We start from the raw sequence: 27,876 nt of genomic DNA on the forward strand, positions 1-27,876 counted from the left end.
GTGTATCCAGCCATTCACCCTTAATATTCCTTCTTAACCCTCTTCATTTACATCTTACCTGACACAGTGCATGCTTCTTTCTATTGGCTTCACTATGGTTGGATTTCCAAGCATGTCTTGAAAAGTATAGTTCACAAAAGGAGGCTACCACTGTTGTGAATTGTTTTGAATGAAGGCATTTAAAAATATACTGTACAGCGCCACAAAACAGAGATAAGCATTTTAAACCCAGGATAAGTCCATTTAAACCTGCCTTTGACATTTCCTGACCAGTCAGAGATTGATATGCTACCATACAGCCTGGCAACATAGAATAGCAACAGAGGCTATTACATATGTTTTAGGAGCTGGTTACCACAAATGTTACCCAGAAATTATACTGGGGATTTTTCATGACCTAAACGCTGGTTTTTAAATGAGATTCGGAATATCACCCTGTAGAGTTTTAGCACAAATGCTATTCAGTTTGCCCAAATTGTAGAGAACAGCTCATCTCTTCACATAAAAGCTTTCAGAGCTTTTAATTTAGTGAGTTACTGTTTATTTTAATGAGTGGGTTGGAGATGATTTGGCATTACTAGGGGAAGATTAATTTGTGTACTAATACAACTTGAAAGTTCACTCAATTTACACAAAGAAATGAAAAGCTTAAACTCTCAATAAAAATTCAGCTATTTCACCCACTGATGTTTATAACATGTGCTTCATCAGAGCCAGAATAAGTGAGGCATCGGGAAAAAAAATCAGATCAGTGAAAATGACTTCCCAAATTTATATCAAGGCTTTGATAATTAGAATTGTGTACCCTACACTTCAAGGTGCACTGGCTGAAGCAGTGCAAAATGACTGTAATGCTCTGTTTGTGCTGCTGTAGCTATAGGTCTGTCAGTATTTTTGTTATAACCCTCCACTTCAGGAATAAACTAAATGCAGCTCGCACAGAACTCACTAGGAGTTTATTCATTGACTTCAACGGCAACCAAGCTAAAACATCAAGGGACTTTTTATGGTGAAGGACCTGATCCTGCAAACCTTACTCATATGAGAAATCCTCATTTAAGGGGCCCTCAGTCAAGTACCTCAGCCATAAAATGACATTTGATACAGAAAGGATTTGCCTAAGGTAGTGGTTCCCAAACTGTGGTTTGAAGAGCATTTTCTGTGGGCCATAAAGAATTGGCTGTTCAGAGAATGCAGCTCCTCCTCCTTGTTTCTAGCTGAAAAATAATGCCCAAAGAAGTTAAAATATATTAAATATTTTCCTAATGTTACACTTCCATGTCAGCAATGTTGTAGTTGCCACAGGAATGTTGTTCAATCTCTAACTGGAGGGGAGGTAGCTCTTGCAATCACTAGTGAGAATGGAGATTGTCCAGAAGCCAATGGCCTATTGAGGTGTAATTTGTTGTGACAAAAATTTGAGAACCACTGATTTAAGCCTATTGAAAAAAAAAAATCTCTTTGGTGGTTTAATCCTTAAACACAAACCTTCTTTTCCCCTGAAAAACTAAGAGGCTTTACCTCAAAACCAATTTATTTTAACAACAATGTTCTGCAGATAAGGCTACATTGTTTTTTCAATTATTGTTTTAGAAATTAACTATTGTGCACATTAACTTTTTGCATTAAAAGTGACAAAAAATGTCAGCACACAGATTCACCGCGCTCTCAGGACCTATGTATTACCTCAATAAACTGACTAAAAACATGGCAGTGTGTAGGTTGTTGATCTGTTGAGGTAAAAAAAACCCAGATACAGTATATCACAGTAACTTTTCCGAACTATGGCATGAGCCATGCTGTATTTAACATGTAATAATTGAAAAGTTCACATCATCTTCAAATAAGTCATTAAAGTCTTTTTTTACCAAAGTATATACATGGACAAGTTTTGGTTCTCCCAATGCCTCCTTAAAAAGGATCAGGGGAATTAAAATAAAGACAACGTCTGCTTCAAGTTCATAAGCTATTTTAAAATAGAGTTAATGTCAATAATACAGGTTATTTCACTGACTTTTGCTTATGCTGTTACACAAGAAAGAGCGGTAAGAGTGATAAAAGGACATAAGTGAATGTTTGTGTGCTGGCCTGGATTTTCAGATGTAACTGCAAATTTCCTTCCTTTGCTGAGGTTAAAGTGTGATTATGTACTAAAGTTACTGAATGAAATTGTAAGGCTTCATGTTTATGATGTTTTGATTTCCAAATCAAATTTGCTCAATTTACAAATACAAACTGTTTTTTTTCTTATGGAAGTCATAGAATCATAGACCTAGAATCATAGGGACCTTGAGAGGTCTAGTCCAGCCTCCATGCTGAGGCAGGACCAAGTAAACCTACACAATCCCTGACAGTTGTGTAATCTGTTTTTAAAAAACATCTATGATGCAGATTCCACAGCCTCCCTTGGTCACCTATTCCAGTAGTCAACTATCCTTATAGTTAGAAAGGATTTCCTAATTAATATATAACTTCTGTGCTGCAGGTTAAGCCGATTACTACTTTTGTCTTCTTAGGTGAAAGGTCTTGGCCTAAGCAGGTTTCTCACCTATATTCAGTTTCCAGTGGCTTCAGCCCATTCTTGATTGAAGGGCCCATCTTTTTCAGCTTGCAGAGCTCTGGCCCCTTGTGTCTGTCCACTAATGGATGCCAAAGATGGCCTCTCTCCTTGCTTATATCTTCAAAAGTTCAATGACTTTATTTAGAGAGGCAACATAAGATAATACAAGAACATAAGAATGCCCATACTGGGTCAGACCAATAGTTATCTAGCCCAATATCCTGTCTTCAGACAGTGGCCTGTGCCAGATGCTTCAAAGGGAATGAACAGAACAGGGAAATGAGAGAGAAATCCATCACCTGTCTAGTCCCTCGGGGACACTCATAGCATAGGGTTGTATATCTGACCATTTTGGCTATTAGCCATTGATGGACCTATCCTCCATGAATTTATACGGTTCTTTCTTGAACCCATTTATACTTTTGGCCTTTACAACATTCCCTGGCAACAAGTTCCCCAAATTGACTATGTGTTGTGTGAAGAAATACTTCCCTTTGTTTGTTTTAAACCTGCTGCCTATTAATTTCTATTCCCAGCTGATAAGGCCTCAGTTGGAGTACTGTATACAGTTCTGGGTGCCACATTTCAGGAAGGATGTGGACAAATTGGAGAAGGTCCAGAGAAGAGAAACAACAATGATTAAAGATCTAGAAAGCATGACCTATGAGGAGAGATTGGAAAGATTTGGTTTGTTTAGAGTGGAGGACTGAGGGGGAGGATATAACAGTTTTCAAGTACATATAAAGTTGTTACAAGGAAGAGGGTGAAAAATTGTTCTTTAATCTCTGAGGACAAGACAAGAAGCAATGTCCTTAAATTGCAGCAACGAAGGCTTAAGTTGGACATTAGGAAAAATTTCCTAACTGTCAGGGTAGTTAAGCGCTGGAACAAATTACCTAGGGAGGCTGTGGAATCTCCATCCTTGGGGGTTTTTAAGAACAAGTTAGACAAATGCCTGTCAGGCATAGTTTAGTTATTATGTACTCCTGCCTTGAGTGCAGGGGACTGAATTAGATGACCCCTTGAGGTCTCTTCCAGTCTTATGATTCTATTGTTGGCTCATATTCAATTTATCTTTTTCAGCAGAACTACTGGCTAGCCAGTTATTCCACAATTTGTAGCTGTGCATTTGATCTTTCCTTCCTAAGTGAAATACTTTGCACTTCTCTTTACTGAATTTCATCTTAGTGATTTTAAACCAGTTCTTCAATTTATCAAGGTCATTTTGAATCCTTATATCCTGTCTTCCAAAATGTTTGCAACCCTTCCCAGCTTGGTGTCATGCACAAATTGTAGAAGCATACTCTCCATTCCATTATCCAAGTCACTCATGAAAATATTAAATAGGACCAGACCCAGATGTGACATACCCGACTACAATCCAGACCAGTGAGTAGCTGCGTCACCCCTGCTGTGTGACGTGGGATGCCCTTTACAATGCCTTACTGCTGTAGCAACCAACCTGGACTACTCACAATCAAACAGCCTCCAGCATGCAAGTCACTCCCAGCTATGTCTGTGTGTGCTTCAGCCAGCCAGCCAGCCACCTCTTGGCTGTTACAGCCTTAAAGATTACCAGCATGAGACCCAAATCCAGTCCCAGATTTCTGCCCTCCCCGCTCAAAATAGGCAGCAGGTTTAAAACAAGCAAAAGGAAGTATTTCTTCACAAAATGCACAATCAACCTGTGGAAGTCTTTGCCAGAGGATGTTGTGAAGGCCAAGACAATATCAGGACTCAAAAAAGAACTAGAGAAGTTCATGGAGGAGAGGTCCATCAATGGCTGTTAGCCAGGATGGGCAGGGATGGTGTCCCTAGCCTCTGTTTGCCGGAAGCTGGGAATGAGCAACAGGGGATGGATCACTTGAGGATGGCCTGTTCTGTTCGTTCCCTCTGGGGCACCTGGTATTGGCCATTGTCGGAAGACAGGATACTGGGCTACATGGACCTTTGGTCTGAGCCAGTATGGCCGTTCTTATGTTCAGCTTCCCCCACATCCATTAGGCCACTAACCCTGTCAAACAAGGAAATTAGATTGGTCCATGGGTGGCACGTAATGCTGCTAGGGGGTGCGGGGTGCACAGATCTGGGTCCCTCTGAGAAACCTCCCCCCAACCATGGGCCCAGGGCTGGAGAAGTTCTCACTCCCTGCTGCGGCCTTTGAGCCGCAGCGGGGGCACAGAGCTTTTTCTGGTCTCGGGCCACAGGGGGAAAGGAAAAAGCGGGGGGTGAGGCCGCAGGGGCGGGAAGAGGTGGAATGGGGGCGGAACAGGAGCAGGATCATGGGGGAAGGGATGGAATAGAGTGGGGCCATGAGTGGGGCCGCAGGTAGAAGGGGCGGAATGGGGAGGGGCTCAGAGCTCCAGCCAGGTGAGATAGATCTGCCATGGTCCCAGCCAACTGTGGCTCTCAGCACCCCCGCCCCGGTCAAGGCCACTGTGGGAGGCGAGCAGCAAGTGGGGGTGAGGTTTCGGGCGGAAAAGGCGGGGAGGGGGCTAGCCTCCCCAAAAGAAGCTTCACCCCCTGCCCATGGCTTGATCCTGCAAACTCAAAACAGGCTTGGAGTTAAAAGCAGTTCTTTTTTCCTCATATATCACGATTAATACAAAGATTTGCAGACCAGATTATGCCTTGTTACATCTGGGCAAGCCCACTGAAGACTAACAGAACCACTCTTCAGCTCCTACCTTGAAGAGTACTTAAAGAAAAATGAGGATTACATACACTACTTTAAGAATTATATATAGACACACAATTTTCAGAAAAACAGTATCTTTTCATCAGGTGGAAGCTGCTATTGATTTTATATTTGTCAGCGGCAACTCCAGTCAGGTGATACAGAGCCGGGAAGGCGGTGGGGCGGATCTTCAGGGAGAATCAAGGCCTAACTGGCCCATGATGCCCCTCTAAACTACACCCAGGAGCTGGTACCTGTTCCAGATGGTGGCTTGTTAGCCAATTAGCAAGGGAGAAGCTGAGTTCTATAAGACTGCCTGCACAGCATAATTAGGAAGCTGCTCAGGTAGGAAGGGAGATCCCAGGTGTGAGGAAGAAGGAAAGTACTCTTCCTACGCAGGGCCTTGGCCTACCAGCTAGGGAGAACCAGAGCTAGCTCCTGTAAGGGAGGAGCCCTGAGTTATGGCTTAGAGGAAGATCCCCAAAGGAAGATGGTCGAGGGACTAGGGCAGGGGGACAGTAGGGGATGCTTGTTGTCATGTCTGGGAGGCCAGCTTTTGGGTGCTTCCCAGCAGTTTAGGGCTGGAGAGCTGAACTACAAGAGTAGGAGCAGAGCTGTGGGGTGGTGTTCCAAGGGGGTAACAGAAGAGGCCAATGCAAGCAGGCTAGGCTTCTGGGGTTGGGGGAGCCCTGAGTTAGGGCCTTCAGGGAACAGGAAAAGAAGGCCAGCAGGGGCAGAGCACTGGTTTGTTGTATTTGGACTCCCAGCAAGGGAAAAGCCAGGGGAGCTGACACTCCAACAAGAGTGAGAAAGAACTGAGTTGAGCCCAGGAAGGGTGAAGGAACTCTTGTTTGTCAACTGGGACTCTGAGTACTCATAGGGGGTTTGAACTGTGGGCTTGGCTGGATGGCTGAACCATGGAAGACCCAGCAAGAGGCAGGCAGCCTGCAGGAGGTGCTGGAGCTGAGGATACGGGTGACATTAGGCATTGAGGCAAGGGGGCACTCCAAGGATGAGTGTGCCCTATAACAGTCTGATTCATAGAATCATAGAATATCAGGGTTGGAAGGGACCCCTGAAGGTCATCTAGTCCAACCCCCTGCTCGAAGCAGGACCAATTCCCAGTTAAATCATCCCAGCCAGGGCTTTGTCAAGCCTGACCTTAAAAACTTCCAAGGAAGGAGATTCCACCACCTCCCTAGGCAACGCATTCCAGTGTTTCACCACCCTCTTAGTGAAAAAGTTTTTCCTAATATCCAATCTAAACCTCCCCCACTGCAACTTGAAGCCATTACTCCTCGTTCTGTCATCTGCTACCATTGAGAACAGTCTAGAGCCATCCTCTTTGGAACCCCCTTTCAGGTAGTTGAAAGCAGCTATCAAATCCCCCCTCATTCTTCTCTTCTGCAGGCTAAACAATCCCAGCTCCCTCAGCCTCTCCTCATAAGTCATGTGTTCTAGACCCCTAATCATTTTTGTTGCCCTTCGCTGGACTCTCTCCAATTTATCCACATCCTTCTTGTAGTGTGGGGCCCAAAACTGGACACAGTACTCCAGATGAGGCCTCACCAATGTCGAATAGAGGGGGACGATCACGTCCCTCGATCTGCTCGCTATGCCCCTACGTATACATCCCAAAATGCCATTGGCCTTCTTGGCAACAAGGGCACACTGCTGACTCATATCCAGCTTCTCGTCCACTGTCACCCCTAGGTCCTTTTCCGCAGAACTGCTGCCTAGCCATTCAAACCCACTGACATCAATGGAAGCCTTTCCTTGGACTTCAGATCAGACCCAGTATCTCAGAACCCAGGAGGGAAAAAAAACCCAAAACTTTCAACGCTATTGTAAGGCCAGTTTTAAATCAGCACTTAGTTAATATAACTCTGACCCTAGGAGCCACCCCAGTGCCAGATGGTATGGAGCTCCCTAGTATGGAGCAATGAATCTCAGCTGGCCTGGCCAGCTCAGTCCACCTCACACTAAATCCAGTGGGGGCATTTAATGTCCTCAGAAAACTAATAACTCACTGGTCATTAATATTATGATGTATGTACAATTAACCTGCAAAGAATTATACTAAATGTGCTGGAAATAAGTAACTAAAAATGTCTACACCAGGCATATCAGGAGAAATTGATACATAGGTTTTTCCAGACAAAGGAAAGGGACTGACACTTCAAGTCAAGTGTGGCAAGGGAAAGTGGGCCGGCCTTTTGTATCGTAGACTGCAAGAAGATCATGTGCATTGTAAAAGTCACAACTGGGGGAGGAGCCAGCAGGGGAAAGGAACTTTATCTGGGGACGCACTTCAGAATTATACATTTCAAATGTTTACTGGACTATTAAAAGGGGGAGGGGAAGAGGAGATCCCTTAAGTTATCCTTCACCACAGGAGACAAAGAAAACCAAGCACTTCAGGCTATGTAATTGATCCTCAGCCAGGACTAGCCAGCCATGCTGGAAGAATGACTATGGTGAGAACTTTTTTGAACAAAAAATCTATAGTTTATTGCATTTCAGTCTTGGTAGCATATTTTTGCAACTATTTCTATCACTTAAGCCTATGTCTATGTTAATGAACTTTAGTTTTTACTATAAACCAACTCAGGACTATGATTGAAGGAAAGGGTGAGAGAACCCCAGGTAAGTTAACCAGCTGCTATGTACTGCCTTGTTAAAAGAGCAGCAAAATTGGTAGTTTTGTGGGTGCTACAATAAGTGGGGACTGAGCACTGCAGAAAGATGTCTCTGGGGAGAACTTGGGGCTGGGAGGGTTGTGGAGATCCCTCTGCAATGAGTAACTGGGTGGTGGAAGCCTGGGTGAGACCTGCATGCTTGTAGGCTGTCTGGGCTGTGAGCCACAGCAGAATAACATTCAAGGCACCCAGAGTTGCAGGGCAGGTGGTGATTGAATGCTTTACTGTCCTGGGTGAATCCCAAAGGATCACAATAACCACTTTTAAATTTATCCTTTTTGAAATTATTTAAAAATGTGGTTAACCAACTTATCTTGCAACAATTTTGAACTGAATATCTTTTCTGATTTTTATACACTAGATTGTATAACTTTGTTGTTCTGTACATTTCCTAAATAGAATATATACGTGTAAGAAAAAAAATTCACATATCAACATTCCTTTTTAAGCATAACAATTTATTTTGCACATGAGTATTATTTACAGAAAAAGGTACTTTTTTTGGAAGTTGTTCAAGTTCAATAGATTTATCCTGAAATAAAATTTTATATTTGCATTATAAAAACATATTTCCTTTGCTATGTGAAAACCTGGTGTTTAACTCTCTGGATTTCTTTATCAGGGCTTTCTTTTGAACTTCGTCAAATCGATTGACTTGGAGGTCCTGGTCTCTGTCAAATGGCCTTCTCTCTTGAGGCTTCTTATCTTCAGCTGCTTTGCTCTTTAATTTTTTATGATGCATATCCATGAGAGATTCTGATCTTTTTGAGTCCTGGAAATAGGGGAAGAAGGAGGGTGAATATTGCAGAATGATGGTGAAACACAGCAAAAACAAAAATGACATAAGTGGTATTAGAGTCAGGATGGTTATGAGGAATTCCAGTAAAACAAGTTAAGTTACTGGGCAACATGAAAGTAAATGAAATTCAATATAGACGAGTGCAGAGCAACTCAAATTAGAAAAATACACTTTTATACACAGTTTTAAAATGGGGTTCTTACCTCAAGCTGTCACTGGAGACAAGTGACTATGCAGTTACAGGAAAAAAAAGTACTAAAGCTTAGTCTTAATTCAAGAAAATACTTAAGCATGTGTTTAAATTTAAGCATTTGATTAGGCCACTGAAGTCAATAGGACTACTCTCCTGCTTGAAGTTAAGCACAGGCTTAGGTGCTTTGCTGAATCAGTGGCTCATGTTGTTTTTCAGAACCTGATGCTGCTCTCATACAAGTCAATAGTAAAACTCCCATTGATTTTAAACAGGAGCAGCATCAGTCCCAAGTAGGGGATGCTGCACCATCCTCTGAGAGTAAAGTGTGTACGTCCTGCTATGGCTAGCCAGTTCCTTGGAACTCCCATCCCACTGCAAACCTGTGCAAAGGCCTGACACAAACTGGTCTATAAGCAAATCTGCTTGTATCTTTGTCTGTATTTTTAATGACATCTACATGAAGACAAGCTCTTTGTTAAATTCTATTTTTTCTTCTGCTTATTCCCCACCTGTAGTCACCATCTTCTGTGATATCAAACTGTTGCTGTTGAAAATCATTAAATCACAGGCCAGACTCATTCCTGGTGTAATTCCACTGACTTTAATAGTGTTACACCAGAGGACTGATAGTGCCAAGTTATCACTGCAGATGCTAAAACTAAGATATAAAGCACTTTCCATGGAAGCGGCCTTGGTAGGAAATCAATGGAGAGAGGTCATTTTCAAATGACTTTTCTTCCTTTTCCTAAGACTCAGTTCTATGCAGAACGTTTTTCAAAACATTCTCGGAGGCATCAGCTAACCTTGCACAGTAACGGGTTTCTCGTTGGTAGGGGAGATGACAGAATACAATTTAAAAGAACTGCATTTATGTAATGTTCACAACGGAACCAGGAGCAGGAAATACAGAGAAGATTCAAGACCATACACTAATAGCTCTGGATCTGTAAGCCCTATAAATCTGAAAAGATACATCACCTAATGAACTGCAAATCAATTATTAAGAGTGACCCATAAACTCAGTTCTTCTAATATAAACCAAGGTTGCTGTACTCTCAGTTAATTGTTTTCTCTCAGGAGATTTGACTGTCTTCCAGCTGATGGCTGTAAACAAGGGAGAAAAGGAAGGGGCAGCTGTTGGACAGACAATAGCCCATGCTGTGAGACAGCAGTGGGTGGGGGAGGGAAGTGATTGTGAAGCTGATATGAGGCAGATTTTTAATTACCAATATTTGTCCATGAAAACCACAACTGCTTTTGCAGAAAGCAAGGACTATTTCCAAGTAAAAATATTACCCGAAAGGCAGACAATTATGGTATTGATCTCTTAGGCACATCGAGCCTCCTTTGGATGGTTCTGTATTTTAACCTTTCAATTAAACCTGTAATGCTATTTTCTTCCAGGGATGCCTATAATTCAGTGCAGTCTTTTACTGTTTGACTTGAAACTGTCTGTTCCCAGCAATGGAAGTTCTACCATGGGAATCATTTAAATAAAACACAAACTGAAACACATCTAAGAAAATGCATATAAAAACCTACACACAGACACTATTTTTCAGCAGCAGAAGGGCCCAATCTTGCTCTTGTTGAAGTCAAGGGCAAATTCTCTAATGGCTTAAATGGCTGCAGGTTGGGGCCCCAGAAGAGAAGAATGTAGTGATATCACCATGGAAACCAACAGTGCTAGGAATGAAAAACCAAAAGATAGTAAAGAAGTCAAGGAAACCTAGAAGAAAAAGCATTTTGTGCTTATACTTACATTGTATGAAGATAGCTGCTCAGCCAGTCTCTTGTCTCTTGCTGATAATACAATTTCTTCATCAGCTTTACTTGTTGACTTCTTTGCCTCTTGCATTTCCTGATGAAAGAAAGCAGACTGCAATTATGAGCAGGCAGCATACCTGAAGTAAGTGACAAAGAAATCTATATTTTTCTTGCTTAAATATTAGAGGAGCAGGTCAAGATAGAGCTTTGGTGCCTCTGCCCCTCAGGCATTTTTGTTCTGCTTGATAAGAAACAGCCTGGCCACACTGTTCGTTAAATTGATACAGAACAATAGACTTCCCAGGCTGTAGCAGACAGAGATAGAACGTTGTTTAATGTAAGGAAAATAACTACTTTAGGTCTAAAATTTCTGTGTTTGGGAACATAATGAGAGCACTTTTATTAGGTTTTCCCTGCATGGCAGAGGGGAACTTTGAGAAGACCTATAACATATAGACTGTTGATAAGTTTATATGAATGAATAAATAAATGCTCACTTGGGCTTTCCTCTCTCTGTCAGCTGGAGTATCTGTCCAAATTGACTTATCTCCTGATTTCTCATCTGTTCTTCTCTTGAAAGTTCTTGGGCCCAATCCAAAGCCTTTCAATTCTGGTGGAAGCTCAGTCATCCAAGACTCCCTTGAAACTTGCTTGGACCCATCCTTTAAGAAAAAAATTACAATTTATTTATTTTTAACTTCCCACTATGGATTCTTCTAGATAACATTTTCTTAAGCGCTACAGTCATTTAGCATCTTCAATACATATAGATGGGCTTGCTAAAATTCACACAAACCTTTTTAGGACAAGAAAACACGCACAGTCAAAAGTATTAACTTACGTCATCTGAAGAAGTAAGTTTTTCTTTCATTCGCTGAGCTCTGCGTTCAAAGTCTCTAGTTACATTGGATTCTACTGGTCCTTTTGCAGGCATTGGACCTATGACAGCATCTTCCTCACTGCTATCTGTTGCCTTCCAAAAATAAAATAAGATATCTAACAACCATAATAGGTCACTACAGAAATATTTTTAACTACATAAATTGTATGCTATTGTCTCCCTAATGGTTCATATAAACCCAACTCTTCTCAAACATGCCTGTCACCAATAATTTCTTTCAATATTCAGAAAGAAGAAGTGTATTATAAATAAACATTACTTATACATCCAAGCATTTAAAAGCTGTGCAGTCCCAGCTCTTACTCCCATTGCCTTTAATAGGAACCAGATTATTTCTAATCTCTACACTTCTGAAAGTGTCATCAGTGGTGGTCAGTAGAACTCTTGCCTGAGAGACATTAATAATGCACTTTTTTTAAAGATGTGTAGAATATTCAACATCAAGATATCATCTTTTGATACTCTGCTCACTCTCCTGAAGCTCTTAGTGATAAATGATTATCAGATACAAGTGAAATGTACACGTACAACTCTGATATCATGGGCACCAATATATCCTCCATTGCCGCCATCAGCATTCTTAATGTATTGCCATAGGTGTGCCTAGCATTTTACATAGCAAGAAAAGAGCTTAGAATTTAAGCTGATTATAGCAAGACTGGATGTTGGGAGGAGAATAACAGGAAAAGGTGGGGGTGGAAAGAAGGAAGGAATACACAGAATACAGGTATGGGATTGCTTCACTGGTACAGCATACGCTATGCTAGTTCCTACTTAAGGTTTGGGTTTTTTTTAAATTCCCTTTCAGCATTGTTTAAAATGGAATTTATATTATTTGAAGGATTGTTGGAAAAAAAGTCAGATCTGAAGAAGGCTGGATGGAGTACAGAATAAAGGGAGACATTCTAGGTGTAGAGTGCTGAATGGGAGATGGCGCAAAAGTCCTTTTAAGAGAAAAGAACTACCATGCCTGCAGACCGCTCCAGGTAAACAAAATGAAAATGTATTAGATATTCAATGATTTCATAGAGTTTAAAATCATCAAATTATGGTGTAGACCCGTTTATAAGCCGACCCCCGCTCTTTGATGCGTCACTTTTTTACCAAAAAATATTCGGCTTCTGAACGAATATATACAGTAAGTTAGGTGGAAATGGAAGGACACAGGTTCTGTGAAAGAGACTGGCGAGTGACGAGTGATGAGCTGTAGGAAGTGGCAGAGTTGTGCAAAGCCTTGAAAATGAGAATAAGGAGTTTGGCGCTGATGTAAAGGTGGGGCCTGTTAAGTGGGACAGATGCATTCAAGTGGCAGAGGAGAGTGATGGTATCTATTGGTAACCTACAAGGCAACAGCAGGGTTGGCATAGCCCAGAGGAGCGAGCTTGAGTGGAGAACAATCTGGTGTTGGTAGGGAAGTAACACAACCACTGTGGGCAAGGCTACCTCCTACTAGAGACAGGGGCAACAACATGACCAACAGTCCTAGGTACCCCAAGAACCATCCCAATAGACAAAAGTGTCCCACCTCCAGTCGATAAGGAAAACCATGGACCCAATCTGGATATTTTGTAAAGGAAGATGTGGCAGGCTTTAGACACCCCGTGAATGTTGGAGGAAGGTGTCACGGAGTGTGGGGGAGTCCAGGCCCTGCACCCCTCTTCCTGGGATTCACTGCGACTCTCAGCCAGCCAGTAAAACAGAAGGTTTATTGGACAATAGGAACACAGTCTAAAACAGAGCTTGTGGGTACAATCAGGACCCCTCAGTCAAGTCCTTCTGGGGGGCAGGGAGCTTAGACCCCAGCCCTGGGGTTCCCTGTGTTCCACTACTCAGCCCAAAACTGAAACCAAACCCCACCCCAGCAGGCTCTCTCCTGCAGCCTTTGTCCAGTTTCCCGGGCAGAGGTGTTACCTACCCCTCCCCTTCCTGCTCAGGTTACAGGCTCTCAGGTCTCCCACTCCCAGTGAAACTCCCTTGCCACATTCCCAGGTCAACACTCCCCACTCCATGCTGCGTCACGTCTCTTCCCCCCCCTTCGAGACTGAACTGAGCAGAGTCACTCTGACCAGTGACCTGGGGAGTTCAGGGCCCCTTCTCCGGGACAACGCATCCACTATCATGTTGGCACTTCCCTTCGCAAGGACCACGTCCATGTCATAATCCTGCAGGAGCAGGCTCCACCTCAGGAGTTTGGCGTAGGCTCCTTTCATCTAGTGCAGCCAGGTCAGGGGAGAGTGGTCTGTGTACAGGGTGAAGTGTCGCCCAAAGAGATATGGCTCTAGTTTCTTGAGGGCCCACACCAGGGCCAGGCATTCCTTCTTGATGGCCACGTAGTGTTGCTCCCGGGGTAGCAACTTCTTGCTCAGGAACACGATGGGTTGTCTCTCCCACTTTTCATCCTCCTGCATTAACACCGCCCCCAGTCCCATGTCTGAGGCGTCGGTGAACACCATAAAGGGCTTGTTAAAGTCTGGGTTTGCCAGAACTGGGCCACTGACTAGAGCATCCTTCAGCGCCCGGAAAGCCTCCTGGCACTGCTTGGTCCAGACCACCTTGTCTGGCTTCCCCTTCTTGCATAGCTCGGTGATGGGGGTAGCTATGGCACTAAAGCGGGGCACAAACCTTCGATAGTATCCTGCCAACCCAATGAAGGCTTGGACCTGCTTTTTGGTGTGGGGAGCAGGCCAGTCTCTGATCACCTCCGCCATAGCTGGTTCCGACTGTAGGTGGCTGCTCCCCACCCAATAGCCCACGTAAGATACTTCAGCTATCCCCAGCTTGCATTTCTCAGCTTTTATGGTCAGCCCAGCCCCCTGGAGTCGGTCCAGCACTTATCTAACCTAAGACACATGGTCTTCCCAGGTAAAGACATAGATGTCATCACATGGTCTTCCCATGGTCTTCCCTGGCTAAAGACATAGATGTCATCAATATACGCCACGGCAAAACTCTCCATCCCCCTTAATAGCTGATCTACCAGGCGCTAGAAGGTGGCCGGCGCTCCCTTGAGGCCGAATCATAGAATATCAGGGTTGGAAGGGACCTCAGGAGGTCATCTAGTCCAACCCCCTGCTCAAAGCAGGACTGATCCCCAATTAAATCATCCCAGCCAGGGCTTTTTTCAAGCCTGACCTTAAAAACTTCTAAGGAAGGAGATTCCACCACCTCCCAAGGTAACGTATTCCAGTGTTTCACCACCCTCCTAGTGAAAATTTTCCTAATATCCAACCTAAATCTCCCCCACTGCAACTTGAGACCATTACTCCTTGTTCTGTCATCTGCTACCACTGAGAACAGTCTAGAGCCATCCTTTTTGGAACCCCCTTTCAGGTAGTTGAAAGCAGCTATCAAATCCCCCCTCATTCTTCTCTTCCGCAGACTAAACATCCCCAGTTCCCTCAGCCTCTCCTCATAAATCATGTGTTCCAGTCCCTTAATCATTTTTGTTGCCCTCCGCTGGACTCTTTCCAATTTTTCCACATCCTTCTTGTAGTGTGGGGCCCAAAACTGGACACAGTACTCCAGATGAGGCCTCACCAATGTCGAATAGAAGGGAACGATCACGTCCCTCGATCTGCTGGCAATGCCCCTACTTATACATCCCAAAATGCCATTGGCCTTCTTGGCAACAAGGGCACACTGTTGACTCATATCCAGCTTCTCGTCCACTGTAACCCCTAGGTCCTTCTCTGCAGAACTGCTGCCGAGCCATTCGGTCCCTAGTCTGTAGCGGTGCATTGGATTCTTCCGTCTTAAGTGCAGGACTCTGCACTTATCCTTGTTGAACCTCATCAGATTTCTTTTGGCCCAATCCTCCAATTTGTCTAGGTCCCTCTGTATCCTATCGCTACCCTCCAGCATATCTACTACTCCTCCCAGTTTAGTGTCATCTGCAAACTTGCTGAGGGTGCAATCTACACCATCCTCCAGATCATTTATGAGGATATTGAACAAAACTGGCTCCAGGACCGACCCTTGGGGCACTCCACTTGATACCGGCTGCCAACTAGACATGGAGCCATTGATCACTACCCGTTGAGCCCGACAATCTAGCCAGCTTTCTATCCACCTTATAGTCCATTCATCCAGCCCATACTTCTTTAACTTGCTGGCAAGAATACTGTGGGAGACAGCGTCAAAAGCTTTGCTAAAGTCAAGGAACAACACGTCCACTGCTTTCCCTTCATCCACAGAGCCAGTTATCTCATCATAGAAGGCAAGTAGATTAGTCAAGCATGACTTGCCCTTGGTGAATCCATGCTGACTGTTCCTGATCACTTTCCTCTCCCTTAAGTGCTTCAGAATTGATTCCTTGAGGACCTGCTCCATGATTTTTCCAGGGACTGAGGTGAGGCTGACTAGCCTGTAGTTCCCAGGATCCTCCTCCTTCCCTTTTAAAGATGGGCACTACATTAGCCTTTTTCCAGTCGTCCGGGACTTCCCCCGATCGCCTTGAGTTTTCAAAGATAATGGCCAATGGCTCTGCCATCACATCCGCCAACTCCTTTAGCACTCTCTGATGCAACGCATCCGGCCCCATGGACTTGTGCACGTCCAGCTTTTCGAAAGGCAGGGTCAGGAACTCAGAGCCCCAGAGGGGTGATAAAGGCCGATTTCAGCCAGGCATCTGCATCCAGCGGCACTTGCCAGTAGCCCTTTGTAAGATGCATATGGTGGTAAGGTACCGAGCTCCTCCCAATTTGTCTAGGAGTTCATCAGGCCTGGGCATGGGGTAGGCATCAGATACAGTGATGGCACTGAGCTTCCAATAGTCCACACAGAACCGGATCGACCCATCCTTTTTGGGGACCAGCACCACCGGCGAGGCCCAAGGGCTGGCAGATGGCTGGATCACCCCCAAAGCCAGCATGTCCCTGACCGCTCTTTCCAGGTCCTGAGCAGTTTTCCCTGTGACTCGGAAGGGGGAGCATCTTATCGGCGGGTGCGATCCTGTCTGCACCTGGTGGACAGTCAGATTAGTGCGTCCAGGCTGGTTGGAAAACAGCTGTTGGTATGGATGCAGCACCCCCCTGATCTCAGCTTGCTGGGCAGGGGTTAGCTGATCTGAGAGGGGAATTGTTTCCAGGGGTGAACCAGCTCTGGTCCCAGGGAATAGATCTACTAAAGGGTCATCTCTCTGCTCCTCCCAATGTCCACACATGGCCAACACCACATTCCCTCTGGCATAATATGGCTACATCATATTCACATGGTACACCCAGCGGTGGTGCACCCCGTTAGACATCTCCACCACATAGTATACCTCATTTAGCTGCTTGACAACCTTGAAAGGGCCCTCCCAGGCGACCTGTAGTTTGTTCTTTCTCATGGGGATGAGAACCATCACCTGATCCCCGGTGGCGTAGGCACGGGCCTGCGCTGTGTGGTCATACCACACCTTCTGCTTCTTCTGGGCTCTGGCCAGATTCTCCCTGGCCAGGCCCATGAGTTCAGCAAGTCTCTCTCGGAAGATCGGGGCATACTCCACCACTGACTCTCCATTGGGAGTGGCCTTCCTCTCCCATTAGTCTCTCATCAGGTCCAGGGAGCCCCTTACCCTCCTTCCATATAACAGTTCGAAAGGTAGACTCCTGGGGTACCTCCCTGTACGCGAACAGCAGGTGAGATAAGTACCTGTCCCAATCCTGCGGATGCTGGTTCATAAAGGTTTTCAGCATCATCTTTAGCATCCCACTGAACCCCTCCACCAGCCCATTGGACTGGGTTTGATAAGCTGAGGCCCAGTTGTCCCGGACCCCACATTTCTCCCACAAGCACCGGAGCAGGGCTCACATGAAATTGGATCCTTGGTCTGTCAAGACTTCCTTGGGGAACCCCACTCGGCTGAAAATGGTAAGAAGCGCATCTGCCACGGTGTCTGCTTCAATGGAAGCTAAGGGCACTGCCTCTGGGTAGCGGGGGCAAAATCTACCACCACCAGAATGTATTTCTTCCCTGACTGGGTTGTCTTGGGGAGAGGTCCCACTATGTCCATGGCCACCTTCTGGAAAGGCTCCTCTATGATGGGCAAAGGTTTCGAAGCTGCTTTCCCCTTGTCCCGGGCCTTCCCCACCCTCTGACAGGGGTCACAGGATCGGCAATACTGCCAGACAGTGGTAAAGACCCCAGGCCAGTTAAAGTTCTGTAGCAACCTCTGCCGGGTGTGCCAGATTCCCTGGTGCCCCGAGAGGGGGATATCATGGGCCAGGTACAGTAGCTTGCGGCGATACTTCTGGGGGACCACCAGCTGCCTCCTGATCCCACAGGACTTCTCCTGGGGGAGCCCATTCTCGGTACAGGAACCCCTTCTCCCACAAAAACTTCTCCTGGCAACCTCTCCTCATGGTCTGTACCACACTGAGGTCTGTCAGGTCCCTGAGCTTCTGCAAGGAGGGATCTTTCTGCAACTCGGCCTGGAACTCAGCGGCTAGGGAAGGGATGGGGATCGGTTCCCTCTCATTGGCTGGGTCTGAGGCCACAGCCTCTCTGAGCCATGCCCCTCGGTGCTCCCTCCCCACCAGGGTAGGGTTCTGCGCCTCCGGTGTAGTACCCTCCCCAAGGTCGGGGCAGAGTGCCCCTCACCGGCTCTGGCTATGGGTCATAACCAGGGCAGTCTGGGGGTTGCTTGGCCAGTCCTCTAGGTCCCCCTCCCTCATCAAAACCTCAGTGGGCAAATGGTGGTGTACCCCCATGTCCTTGGGGCCCTCCTTGGCCCCCCATTTCAGATGTACCCTGGCCACGGGCACCTTGAATGGGGTCCCACCCACCCCCGTCAGGGTCAGGTAGGTGTTGGGCACCACCTGATCTGGGGCCACCACCTCGGGCCGGGCCAGCGTCACCTCCGCACCCGGATCCCAGGATCCATTGACCTTTCTCCCATCCACCTCCAGGGGAACAAGGCACTCGCTCCACAGCGACAGCCCCGCGCCCACCCTGTAAACAGAGAACCCTGAGTCCAGAGCATCGAGCCCTCTGGAGGAGCTGGCCTGGGGTACTCTTCCCTCCTGAGCAGGTGGCAAGCTGGCAGCCCCCCTTGCCTGGGCCGTCTGCCCCTCGTCCAGGTGGGTCCCTACCCAGTTAACCCTGGGTAGGTTGGGTCTGCTCAGTCTGTCCCTGAGCCTGGGGCACTGGGTCCGTACGTGGCCTCTCTGGCCACAGTGATAGCAGCTCATGTCATGTTGGTCCCCTCGAGCGGGTCGGATGGTCCCGACGCCATGCGTTCCCTTTGGGAGGGGTTCTCCATATTTCCCCGCTGGGAGGTCCCATGGTGACTCACTCTCTGCATCATGGGGGGCCTGTTCTTTTGGGTCTCCTCCCTGCTACCCCCTGACCAACTGTTCACAAACTCGTCTGCCAGCTGCCCTGCATGCTGTGGGTTCTCTAGATTTTTGTCCACCAGCCTCAGGTCGGAAGGGCACTGTTCATACAGTTGCTCCAGTACAATTAGGTCAAGCAGGTCCTCTTTAGCTTGGGCCCCAGCTGTCCACTTGCGGGCATATCCCTGCATTCAGTTGACCAGTTGTACGTATGTAACCTCAGGAGTTTTACGTGACTCCGGAACCTTTTCCGGTACATCTCAGGGGTCAGCCCAAACTCACGGAGCAGGGCCTTTTCGAACAGTTCGTAGTCCCCGCCTCCTCCCCTTTCATTCGGCTGTACACCTCCACGGCTTTGGGGTCCAGTAAGGGGGTGAGAAACTGGAGCCTGTCTGCAGGGTCAACCCTGTGCATCTCACAGGCATTCTCAAAGGCTGTCAGGAAGCTATCTGTCTTCCCCCTCCTTATGCTGGGCCAGGAAGCACTTATCAAAGCTCCTTACAGTCTTGGGTCCCCCCAACTCACCGCAGCCGGGTCCCCACTGCTCCTCAGCCTGGCCAGCTCCAGCTCATGGTGTCTCTGCTTCTCTTCATGCTGCCTCTGTTTCTCCTTCTCCTCCTGCTGACGTTGCTTCTCCTCATGCTGACGCTGCTTTTCATGATCCTCCAGCTCCCTCTCCCATTCCAGCCAACTCCACTCCAGTGATGGGGAGCTCCGCCGGGAGGATCTCCTGCTGGCTGCCAGGGTCAGGGTGCCCTCAGTATTCGCTGGACTTCCCCCACCCCTCCCCTAGGCATAGGTAGGAAGGGTCTCGGGATGTCCTTGGCAGCAGTCTGACCCCTCCCAGCCCAGTCAGGCCCCAGGGCCCTCGCTGCGTCCACTGGGCGGCTTCCCTCAGGGACAGGGATCGGGTCATCCAACCGATCCTTCTCCTCCAACTGGGCAATCAGCTGTGCCTTAGTGGACCTCCCAATGTGCAGCCCCCTCTGCCTGCACAGCTCCACCAGGTCGCTCTTAAGGCATTTAGCATACATATCCCTGCTGGCCACTTGCAGGCCTGTGCAGCTTTCCATGGTTTTCAGGAAGAACCCCTAGGGTGCCAGTCCTTCTTGAGGTCACGTCCGCTTTGCCCCTGGGACCGCTCGCTGCAATCCCCCAGGGGACCCTGTTACTGCAAAAGTCCTCTCTGGTCACACACTCCCAGGGGTTAACCGCCCCCTGAAACAGTCTCTCTCTGAATCTTCAGCATGCTTGGTCCCCGTCAATCCCCCTTAATTTTACTGTTCCCCAGTCACTTACTGCAGGAAGCGCCATTCACGGGGTGCAGTACATCCCACCTCTGCCACCAGCTGTCACAGAGTGTGGGGGAGTCCGGGTCCTGCACCCCTCTTCCTGGGATTCACTGTGACTCTCAGCCAGCCAGTAAAACAGAAGGTTTATTGGACAATAGGAACACAGTCTAACACAGAGCTTGTGGGTACAACCAGGACCCCTGAGTCAAGTCCTTCTGGGGGGCAGGGAGCTTAGACCCCAGCCCTGGGGTTCCCTGTGTTCCACCACTCAGCCCAAAACTGAAACCAACCCCCCCCCCCCCCCCAGCAGACTCTCTCCTGCAGCCTTTGTCCAGTTTCCTGGGCAGAGGTGTTACCTAACCCTCCCACTCCTGGCTCAGGTTACAGGCTCTCAGGTCTCCCATCCCCAGTGAAACTCCCCTGGCACATTCCCAGGTCAACACTCCCCTCTCCCTGCTGCATCACAGAAGGCAAGAGAGTAGGAGGACAATGAGGTTGTGGGCCCACAAAACTGACACAACTGTAGAATTATCTAATATGATGGAGAAAGGAAAGGAGGGATTTATTTGGGTATGAGATGGTTTTGGCATGCTGAGTTTAAGTTGACAGGTGGGCTTCCAAACAGTGGATGAGGCAGTGGCAGAAGAGAGTGGAGAGAAAAAAACACCACATTTCAGTGTAAAATAAGTTACTCACCTTGTGCAGTAAGGCGGGTTCTTCGAGATGTGTGTCACTATGGGTTCTCCACTGCAGGTGTGCTTGCCTCCCTGCATTGCTGATTGGAGAACTTCAGTAGTAGTGTCGATCAGACAGCAGATGTGGGCTAACCCCCCTCAGTTCCTTTTCTACCGCAGAGTCATAGACAAGAACCCTGGAGTACAGGGGAGGAGGGTGGTTTGTGGAGCACCCACGGGGAACACATCTTGAAGAACCATCATTACTGCACAAGATGAGTAACTTCTTTGAGTGGTGTTCGTATGGGTGCTCCACTGCAGGTAACTCCCATGCACTATCCTTATTAGCAGGTTGGGTCTTTGGAGTTGGGTCAGTTACAGATGACTGTATTGTGGAGCTGAAGATGACATAGGAGGGGGAAACCTTTGTCCTATCCAGGTAGAAGGCTAGGGTTTAGGTGTGCGCGTAGGAAGTCACGGCTGCAGGAAGAGGTTTACTATACTGTTGAGGAACCTTTTCGTGGTTGGGTGTGATAGTACTGAGTATCCCTCTACTAGTTGGTGGAAGGCTGTTCTAGCTGCTAGGTGCAACTATCTGAGAGCTTAGAGATAGTCCTGATCTTTTTAGGGCCAGTGCCTAGGCTAAGAGATGTGGAAGATGTCAGGGATATTTGTTGGGAAGTACACCGACTCCGAAACCTGAACCATTTTTGCTGGTAAGTATGTCATGTTGAGGACTTTTTACTGTGTAATAATACCTCTTGTACCTCCTTGGAGCAGGAGCTTTCTAGGTGTTGGAACCAAGAAGGAGCCATGCCTCAAAGCGAAGAAACCCTACACCTCAGCCTGGGGAATATCCTCTGCTCTCTGAGAGGAGGTAGAGTGGCTGGGAGAGGGATCAATGAGCACACTGGAAGCTATGACAGGTAAGAATACCAAGTCTGTCTTGGCCAGGTAGGATGATCAGTATGATGTGCTCCATCTCTTTTTTTTTATTTTCAGCAGGACAGTACGGGAAAAGGAGGAAAGGCAGAGAGAAGGTCCCAGTCCCAAGGGAGGAGGAGAGCATCGCCCAGAAAATGTTATCCTATTCCAGCTCTGGAGCAGTAGCGTGGGCATTTCTTGTTCAGGTAAGTGACAAACAGACCTATGGTCAGTGTCCCCCACCACCCTAATAGAGTGTGAAGTATTTCTGGGTCTTGCTCCTACTTGTGGCTCTGTGGGAATTCCCGACTGAGACTGTCTGCTATCGAGAGTTGTGCGCCTAGGAGGTAAGCTGCTGACAGTGTGACTTCGTGGAAGACGCATCAGTTCCACAGTCTCATTGCCTCTGCACAGAGGGAAGGTGAACTGGCTCCCCCTGGTCAATTTATTTAGTACATACAGGCTATGTTGCCTGTTAAGACTCTTGTGTGCGATCCTTTCATCAGTGGGACGAAGTGGGCACAGGCATTCCTGACCGCCTTTAGCTCAAGGAGCTTCATGTAAAGGGCTATCTTTGTGGGTAACCACGTGCCTTGTGTTGTGAGGTCATTTAAATGTGAACCCCACTCTCTGAGCGATGTGTCCGGGAGGCGTGGGGGGAAAGTTGTGAGAAGGGGGTCGCTTTTCCAACGTTGCCTGTGTCTTTCCACCACTCTAAGGAGTTCTTGATCCTGGTGGGTAGTGACAGGGGTTTGTCTAGTCTGTCCCTGTTTGGTCTGTAAACTGAACTGAACCACATATGCGAGACTTCCCATGCAATGCCTCCAGGTGGTATTACAGCTGTGCTCGCAGCCATTTGCCCCAAGAGTTGGAGGGAGTGTTTGGCTGATATTTGTGGGCTGCTTTGTATGGTCTCTGAGTGTGGCCAGGGAGAGAAATCTGTGTTGAGGTAGAAGAGATCTGGCCTGTAATGGGTCGAGGTTGGCACCTATGAATTCCAGGTTTTGCACTGGAACAAGGGTTGACTTTTGGCTGGTGATCTGTAGGCCCAGTTCTGTGAACAAGTGCATTGCAGCTTTAGTGACTCAGTGAGCCTCTTGGAGGGATAGGGCTCTGAGAAGACAATCATCCAGATAACAGTAAATTGTGATCCCCTGGGAGCATAAGCGTGTGGCCACTACTGAGAGAACGTTGGAAAATATTCTCAGGGCCAATGATAGCCCGAAAGGGAATAGCCTTTACTGGTAGTGTCTTGTCCTAGAGTGAATCTGAGAAATCATCTGTGAGAGGGTAAGATTGCGATACAGAAGTAGGCATTCTGAAAGTCAAGGGCTGAAAACCAATCGTCCTATTCCAACATTGGGATGATCATTGCTAGAGTGATCTCGAATTTTTGAGCTTTGACAATCTTGTTGAGAACTCTGCAGTCTATTATGGATCTCCAACCTCTCTTCCTATTGAGAATTAGGAAATATCAAGAGTAGAATCCTTTGCCTCATAGATGTTGAGGTACTGCTTCTATGGCTTCTAACCGGAGGAGACTATTAATCTCTTGGCATAGTAAACTCTCATGAGAAGGTTCACTGAAAAGGGACACGGAAGGGTGTTGGAGAGGGCAGGGATGTAAAATGGATAGAGTACCCACTGCGAATGATCTCTAGGATACATTGGTCCAATACTGTGTGTTTCCAGGTGCTGCATAACATTGTCAACCAGTGGCCAAATGTCAACCAATGGCTGTAGCAGTTGGAGGAAGTGGTCTATTGACACCTCAACCAACACATCAAAATTGGTGCTTGGATGTAGACTGCTAGGATGAGACAGATTGTGGGCCAGATGGTTTACATCTTGAAAATTCGTTTTTCTTCCTCTGTGGCTTGCAGTAATATTGAGGTAGGTATTGGGAGATGCGTGGTTTGTTCTGGGGCTGCAGACTACACTTCCTCTTTTGTCCTGGCATGTAGATGCCCATGAACAGAGAGTGGTCCAAGAATCTTCAAGGTGTGAAGAGAGGCATGAGTCTTTTCCACTAAGAGCTTAGTGCATTCAAAGGGAAGGTCTCCAACAGTTGATTGTACCTCCTTCGGGAATCCCCACAGATGGAGCCATGACACCCATGGCATCACCACCACGGTGGAGAAGGACTTGGCCACTGTGTTGGTTGCATTGAAGACAGATTGTAGCATTGTCTTTCTACTAACTGTCCCTCCTGGATAATGATCTTAAATTGGTTGAAATGTGACTCAGGCAGCTGCTCAATAAAATCGTTCAGTTTTGAATAATTTATGTAGTCGTATTTTTCTGTCAGGACTTGGTAATTGGCAATTTGAAACTGAAGAATGGCTGAGGAGTTCACCTTCCTTCCAAAGACATTCAAATGCTTCCAGTCACTATCGTAGGGAGGGGACCTCTTCTGTGTTGATGGACACAGGAACTACAGATGCTCCCCGATTTACACAATCGTTCCGTTCTGGAAAGCCTTGCGTAACTAAAATTTTGCGTAAGTCAGAAACGTATACCCGAATGTTACGCAAAAAACAAACAAACCACCCCATTCCTCTTTCTAGCTTATGGAACTTTTTCCGTAAGTGCAAATTTGCGTAAGTTGGGTCTTGTGTAACCCGGGGAGCCTCTGTAATAGTGTCCTCCACAATGGACTTAGGTGGAGGGTGGGAGAAGAGGAATTCAGTCTCCCTTGCTGGGACATATTTTTTGTCCGGTCGCTTGCAGGTAGGTGCCACCAATGCTGGGGTTTGCCAAATGATTCTTGCCAGGTACCGAATGGCCTTGTTAATAGGGCAATCTTTGAAAACTAGGATGAACGGAGTATGTCCAGGAGATGATGGTGGGTGTCCGTGACTTCTTCCAGCAGTATTTGGAGCATGTCTGCCACTCTCTTTGCTAGATCCTGGAAGAGACTAAAGTCCCCAGCCAGAGACAGTGGGGGAGGCATGACTGCCTCATCTGGGGAGGAGGATCTGGTCCTTGGGGTCACTTCTTTCTCAGCACTGCCCTCCTGTTCTTCCACAATTTCTTCTGGAGGTTCTGAAGCTCTGGACACTGCAGCTAAAGGGGTGCATCTCGAGGGTTCTCAAGTGGGGCCAGAAGCTCAAAAGGCATGCTGGCGATAGGCAGCCCAAGGGTCCCAGTATGGCCACTGTGGTGGCAGAGAGCGTGGTGGTGCCCATGCCAAGATGGTGGGGCCATCTGAAGGTATGCTCGAGGGTCCTGTTGATATTGAACTCCGTAAGGAGCCTGGGAGGAGTACTGTGATGCTACCTCCTTGGGTTTGCTATCTGAGCCCTCACTAGACGGCGGGGGAGTGGGGAGGACTCCTGTGCTGGGCAAAGACTCAGTGCAAAGGTGCTGGTACCAAGAAGAGGCTCTGGTACATCAGATACATGGAGGTCCCTAGAATGTTGGAATTCTGGTGGGACTGACTGACTGGCTGCCACTGGCAGTACTGGGGAAGATGGGGATCTTGTCTGTACTGGCTGCTCTGGTGCTGGATGAGGTGTTGATGTTGGTATCGATGTAGACTTTTGAACCGGCAATGCCTTTGTAGCAGAGTGCTTATTCCTGTCCTCGTGACTCAGTGCCTCTGCCCATCGGGTCCATAGGCTTCTCAACTCTACCAGCCACTGCGAACTTCCATGAGCCATGGGTACTGGACTGGGATAGTCTTGCTGCTGATAGTACTGAGCATGCCGGAGAGCGCTTGTGGCTCTCTCAGGGCTCACTGTGGTGGACTTCCTGCTTCGACGATTCGTGAGAGGGATTAGCAGCTTGTTTCTTTGTATATAAAGTCTGCTGCAGTTTCCACGGTATGCATCTGATGAAGTGAGCTGTAGCTCACGAAAGCTCATGCTCAAATAAATTGGTTAGTCTCTAAGGTGCCACAAGTACTCCTTTTCTTTTTGCGAATACAGACTAACACGGCTGTTACTCTGAAACCTTTCTTTGACCTGCAACCTTTAGATGTTGAGGGCTGTAGCGAAGACTCACATCTGCCAGGTGACTTGTGGCGGAGGGCCAGAAAGGGTCAGAGAGCTGCCTCCATGAAAATCTTCTGTCTGGGCTTTCTATCCTTATGAGAGTGGGACCTGAATTGTTGGCAGAGATCATCCTTTTGTTGAATGTGGCCTTCCACAAAGCAGCAAATGAACTGGGAGTACTTGTCTGAGGTAGGGATCACCTCTTTGCAAGAGAGGCACTTCTTGAAGACCAGTGAACTGGGCATACCCCATTGGGGGAAGGGTCCACAACGGGGGAGGGCGGGAATGGGGAAAAAAATTTTAAAAAAAATTGAGAAAATTAAGGGGAAAAATTACTACACTAAGTACTAACTATGTAAATGCAAAAACGAAAGCAATTGTTGTAGTGGACTGCAAATAGCTACATCTTGAGCCAGGGGTGGTTGAGAAGGAACTGAGCAGGGTTAGCGTGTGTGCACTGACTAGTCTCATCGCAGGGCACAAGGAGAGACAGCACATGTACTGACCTAACGGACATGGCTACCGAAAGTTCTCCGATCAGCAGCACGGGGATGCAAGCACACCTACAGTGGAGCAATCATAGGGCCACTACTCGAAGAAGGTGGCCATTTGAGACCATAATCCTGGATGGGGCCACCCTGGTCTATAGCACACAGAGAGAAAGAATGGCCAAGGATAAAACCCTGTTGGAAACTGACCACTAGTGGGAGCAGGAAGAGGTGGAAAAACTGAAGCAACACTCCAAAAGTTAGCGAGAGAGAGAGTGAGGTATAGAGTCATGAAACAAGGGAAGAGTTGAAAAGTATGTTGTGACTACCTGCATCCAATGGAGTTGAAAGGCTGAAGAGGACAAGGATGATTATCCTTTCATAACCCTAATAGTGTGTGCATGTAATGGTATTATCTCTTCTCTTTTTACCCTAAAGCTTTTTCACTGATTTTAAACTGTAAGTATTGAATAAACTACCACTGTGGTATTTTGTTGTTTCTCAGGATGTGGCCAAAGAGGCTAGAAAAAAAAATCTGGAACAAAAGTTTAAAAGATTTCACAAGTTATCATAAGCGCTTTGAAGATGAAAGATAAAGAAACTCTGCTAGGTTTTAATCGAAGTCCATCTTGTTTCCTTGCTCATTAATGTTAAGTTTAACACACTCCTACCTCCTGTCCCCAAATACATGCACTTAAACAAATCTAAAAAATACACAGATATTGTGAGATAATTCAATACACAATTACAATGAAGAGTCGACAGAATAAGCTGTCTCTACAGATAACAAAAACCTCCTCTTGCCAAACTGAATAGTAAAAAAAGTTATTTTAATGTAGAAAATGCATACCCTCTACAACTGTGCAATAAGTGTCATAGGAACAAATCGCATCATCCCAGCTAACACACGAAAAGATTATAAAAATTTTTACCTGTTGAAACTAGAAAAAATCTCTGCAATAAATTAAGTTTCTTTGTTACAAACACTTTACTTGACACATGATCTGGAGGTCCCTATTTAACAATGGAGGAATTTTTATACTTTGTTTGAAATGTAGAAACAGCCAAATTTTGATATCTCTGCAACCAGACATTTGTCAATATGACAAACTGCTTAATCATTATTTGCAGTTAGGAATATTTTTAAACAGCAGACTATCATTCTTCATTATAAATTGTGACAATACGCGCTGTAGGAGGTAGCAGAATGGTCACAGTACAAAGTGCTAATAAAAAAAGCTTGGTTTCAGAACAGCACTTACACTCTAGTAGGCTGGGGTCTTGCACTGAAAATTGAAACACTTCAGAACAACAGAATAAGGAAAAGTTGGTACAAACATATGCTAACGTTTACCTGAAACAATTACGTGTGTTATGACACTGAACATTTGGCAACAATTCTGTCACATATTTTACACCTTCCCTACCAGTATATATTACCTTGGAGCAGGGCTCCCTGCTAAGTCACATACCAGTGTGAGTTAGGCATTCAGAGGTAGTAGTGAGAAAGGAAAGACACGAAGGGCAACGGGAGGGAGTAATGGAGAGCAGAATTTTGAAAAAAATCTCAAATAGGGAGGAGAGTAAATGG

General features: G+C 46.6%; 1 protein-coding gene across 5 annotated transcripts in view; it reads right to left on the reverse strand.

Moving 5' to 3' along the window:
- Window positions 1-8,373: 8,373 nt before the first annotated feature.
- GPALPP1 (GPALPP motifs containing 1) overlaps window positions 8,374-27,876 on the reverse strand; it is a 37,695-nt gene continuing 18,192 nt past the window's right edge. For all 5 annotated transcript variants that reach the window (XM_077811743.1, XM_077811736.1, XM_077811730.1 and 2 more), the window contains 4 exons: window positions 11,537-11,668; window positions 11,193-11,357; window positions 10,691-10,789; window positions 8,374-8,708 (listed from right to left, as the gene is read on the reverse strand). In XM_077811743.1, coding sequence (XP_077667869.1) covers window positions 8,493-8,708; window positions 10,691-10,789; window positions 11,193-11,357; window positions 11,537-11,668 — 612 coding nt within the window. In that variant the 3' untranslated portion in view covers window positions 8,374-8,492. The remainder of the gene's footprint in view (window positions 8,709-10,690; window positions 10,790-11,192; window positions 11,358-11,536; window positions 11,669-27,876) is intronic.

The sequence above is a fragment of the Eretmochelys imbricata genome, chromosome 1 (genome assembly GCF_965152235.1).
Source record: "Eretmochelys imbricata isolate rEreImb1 chromosome 1, rEreImb1.hap1, whole genome shotgun sequence".
Lineage (NCBI taxonomy): Eukaryota > Metazoa > Chordata > Testudines > Cheloniidae > Eretmochelys > Eretmochelys imbricata.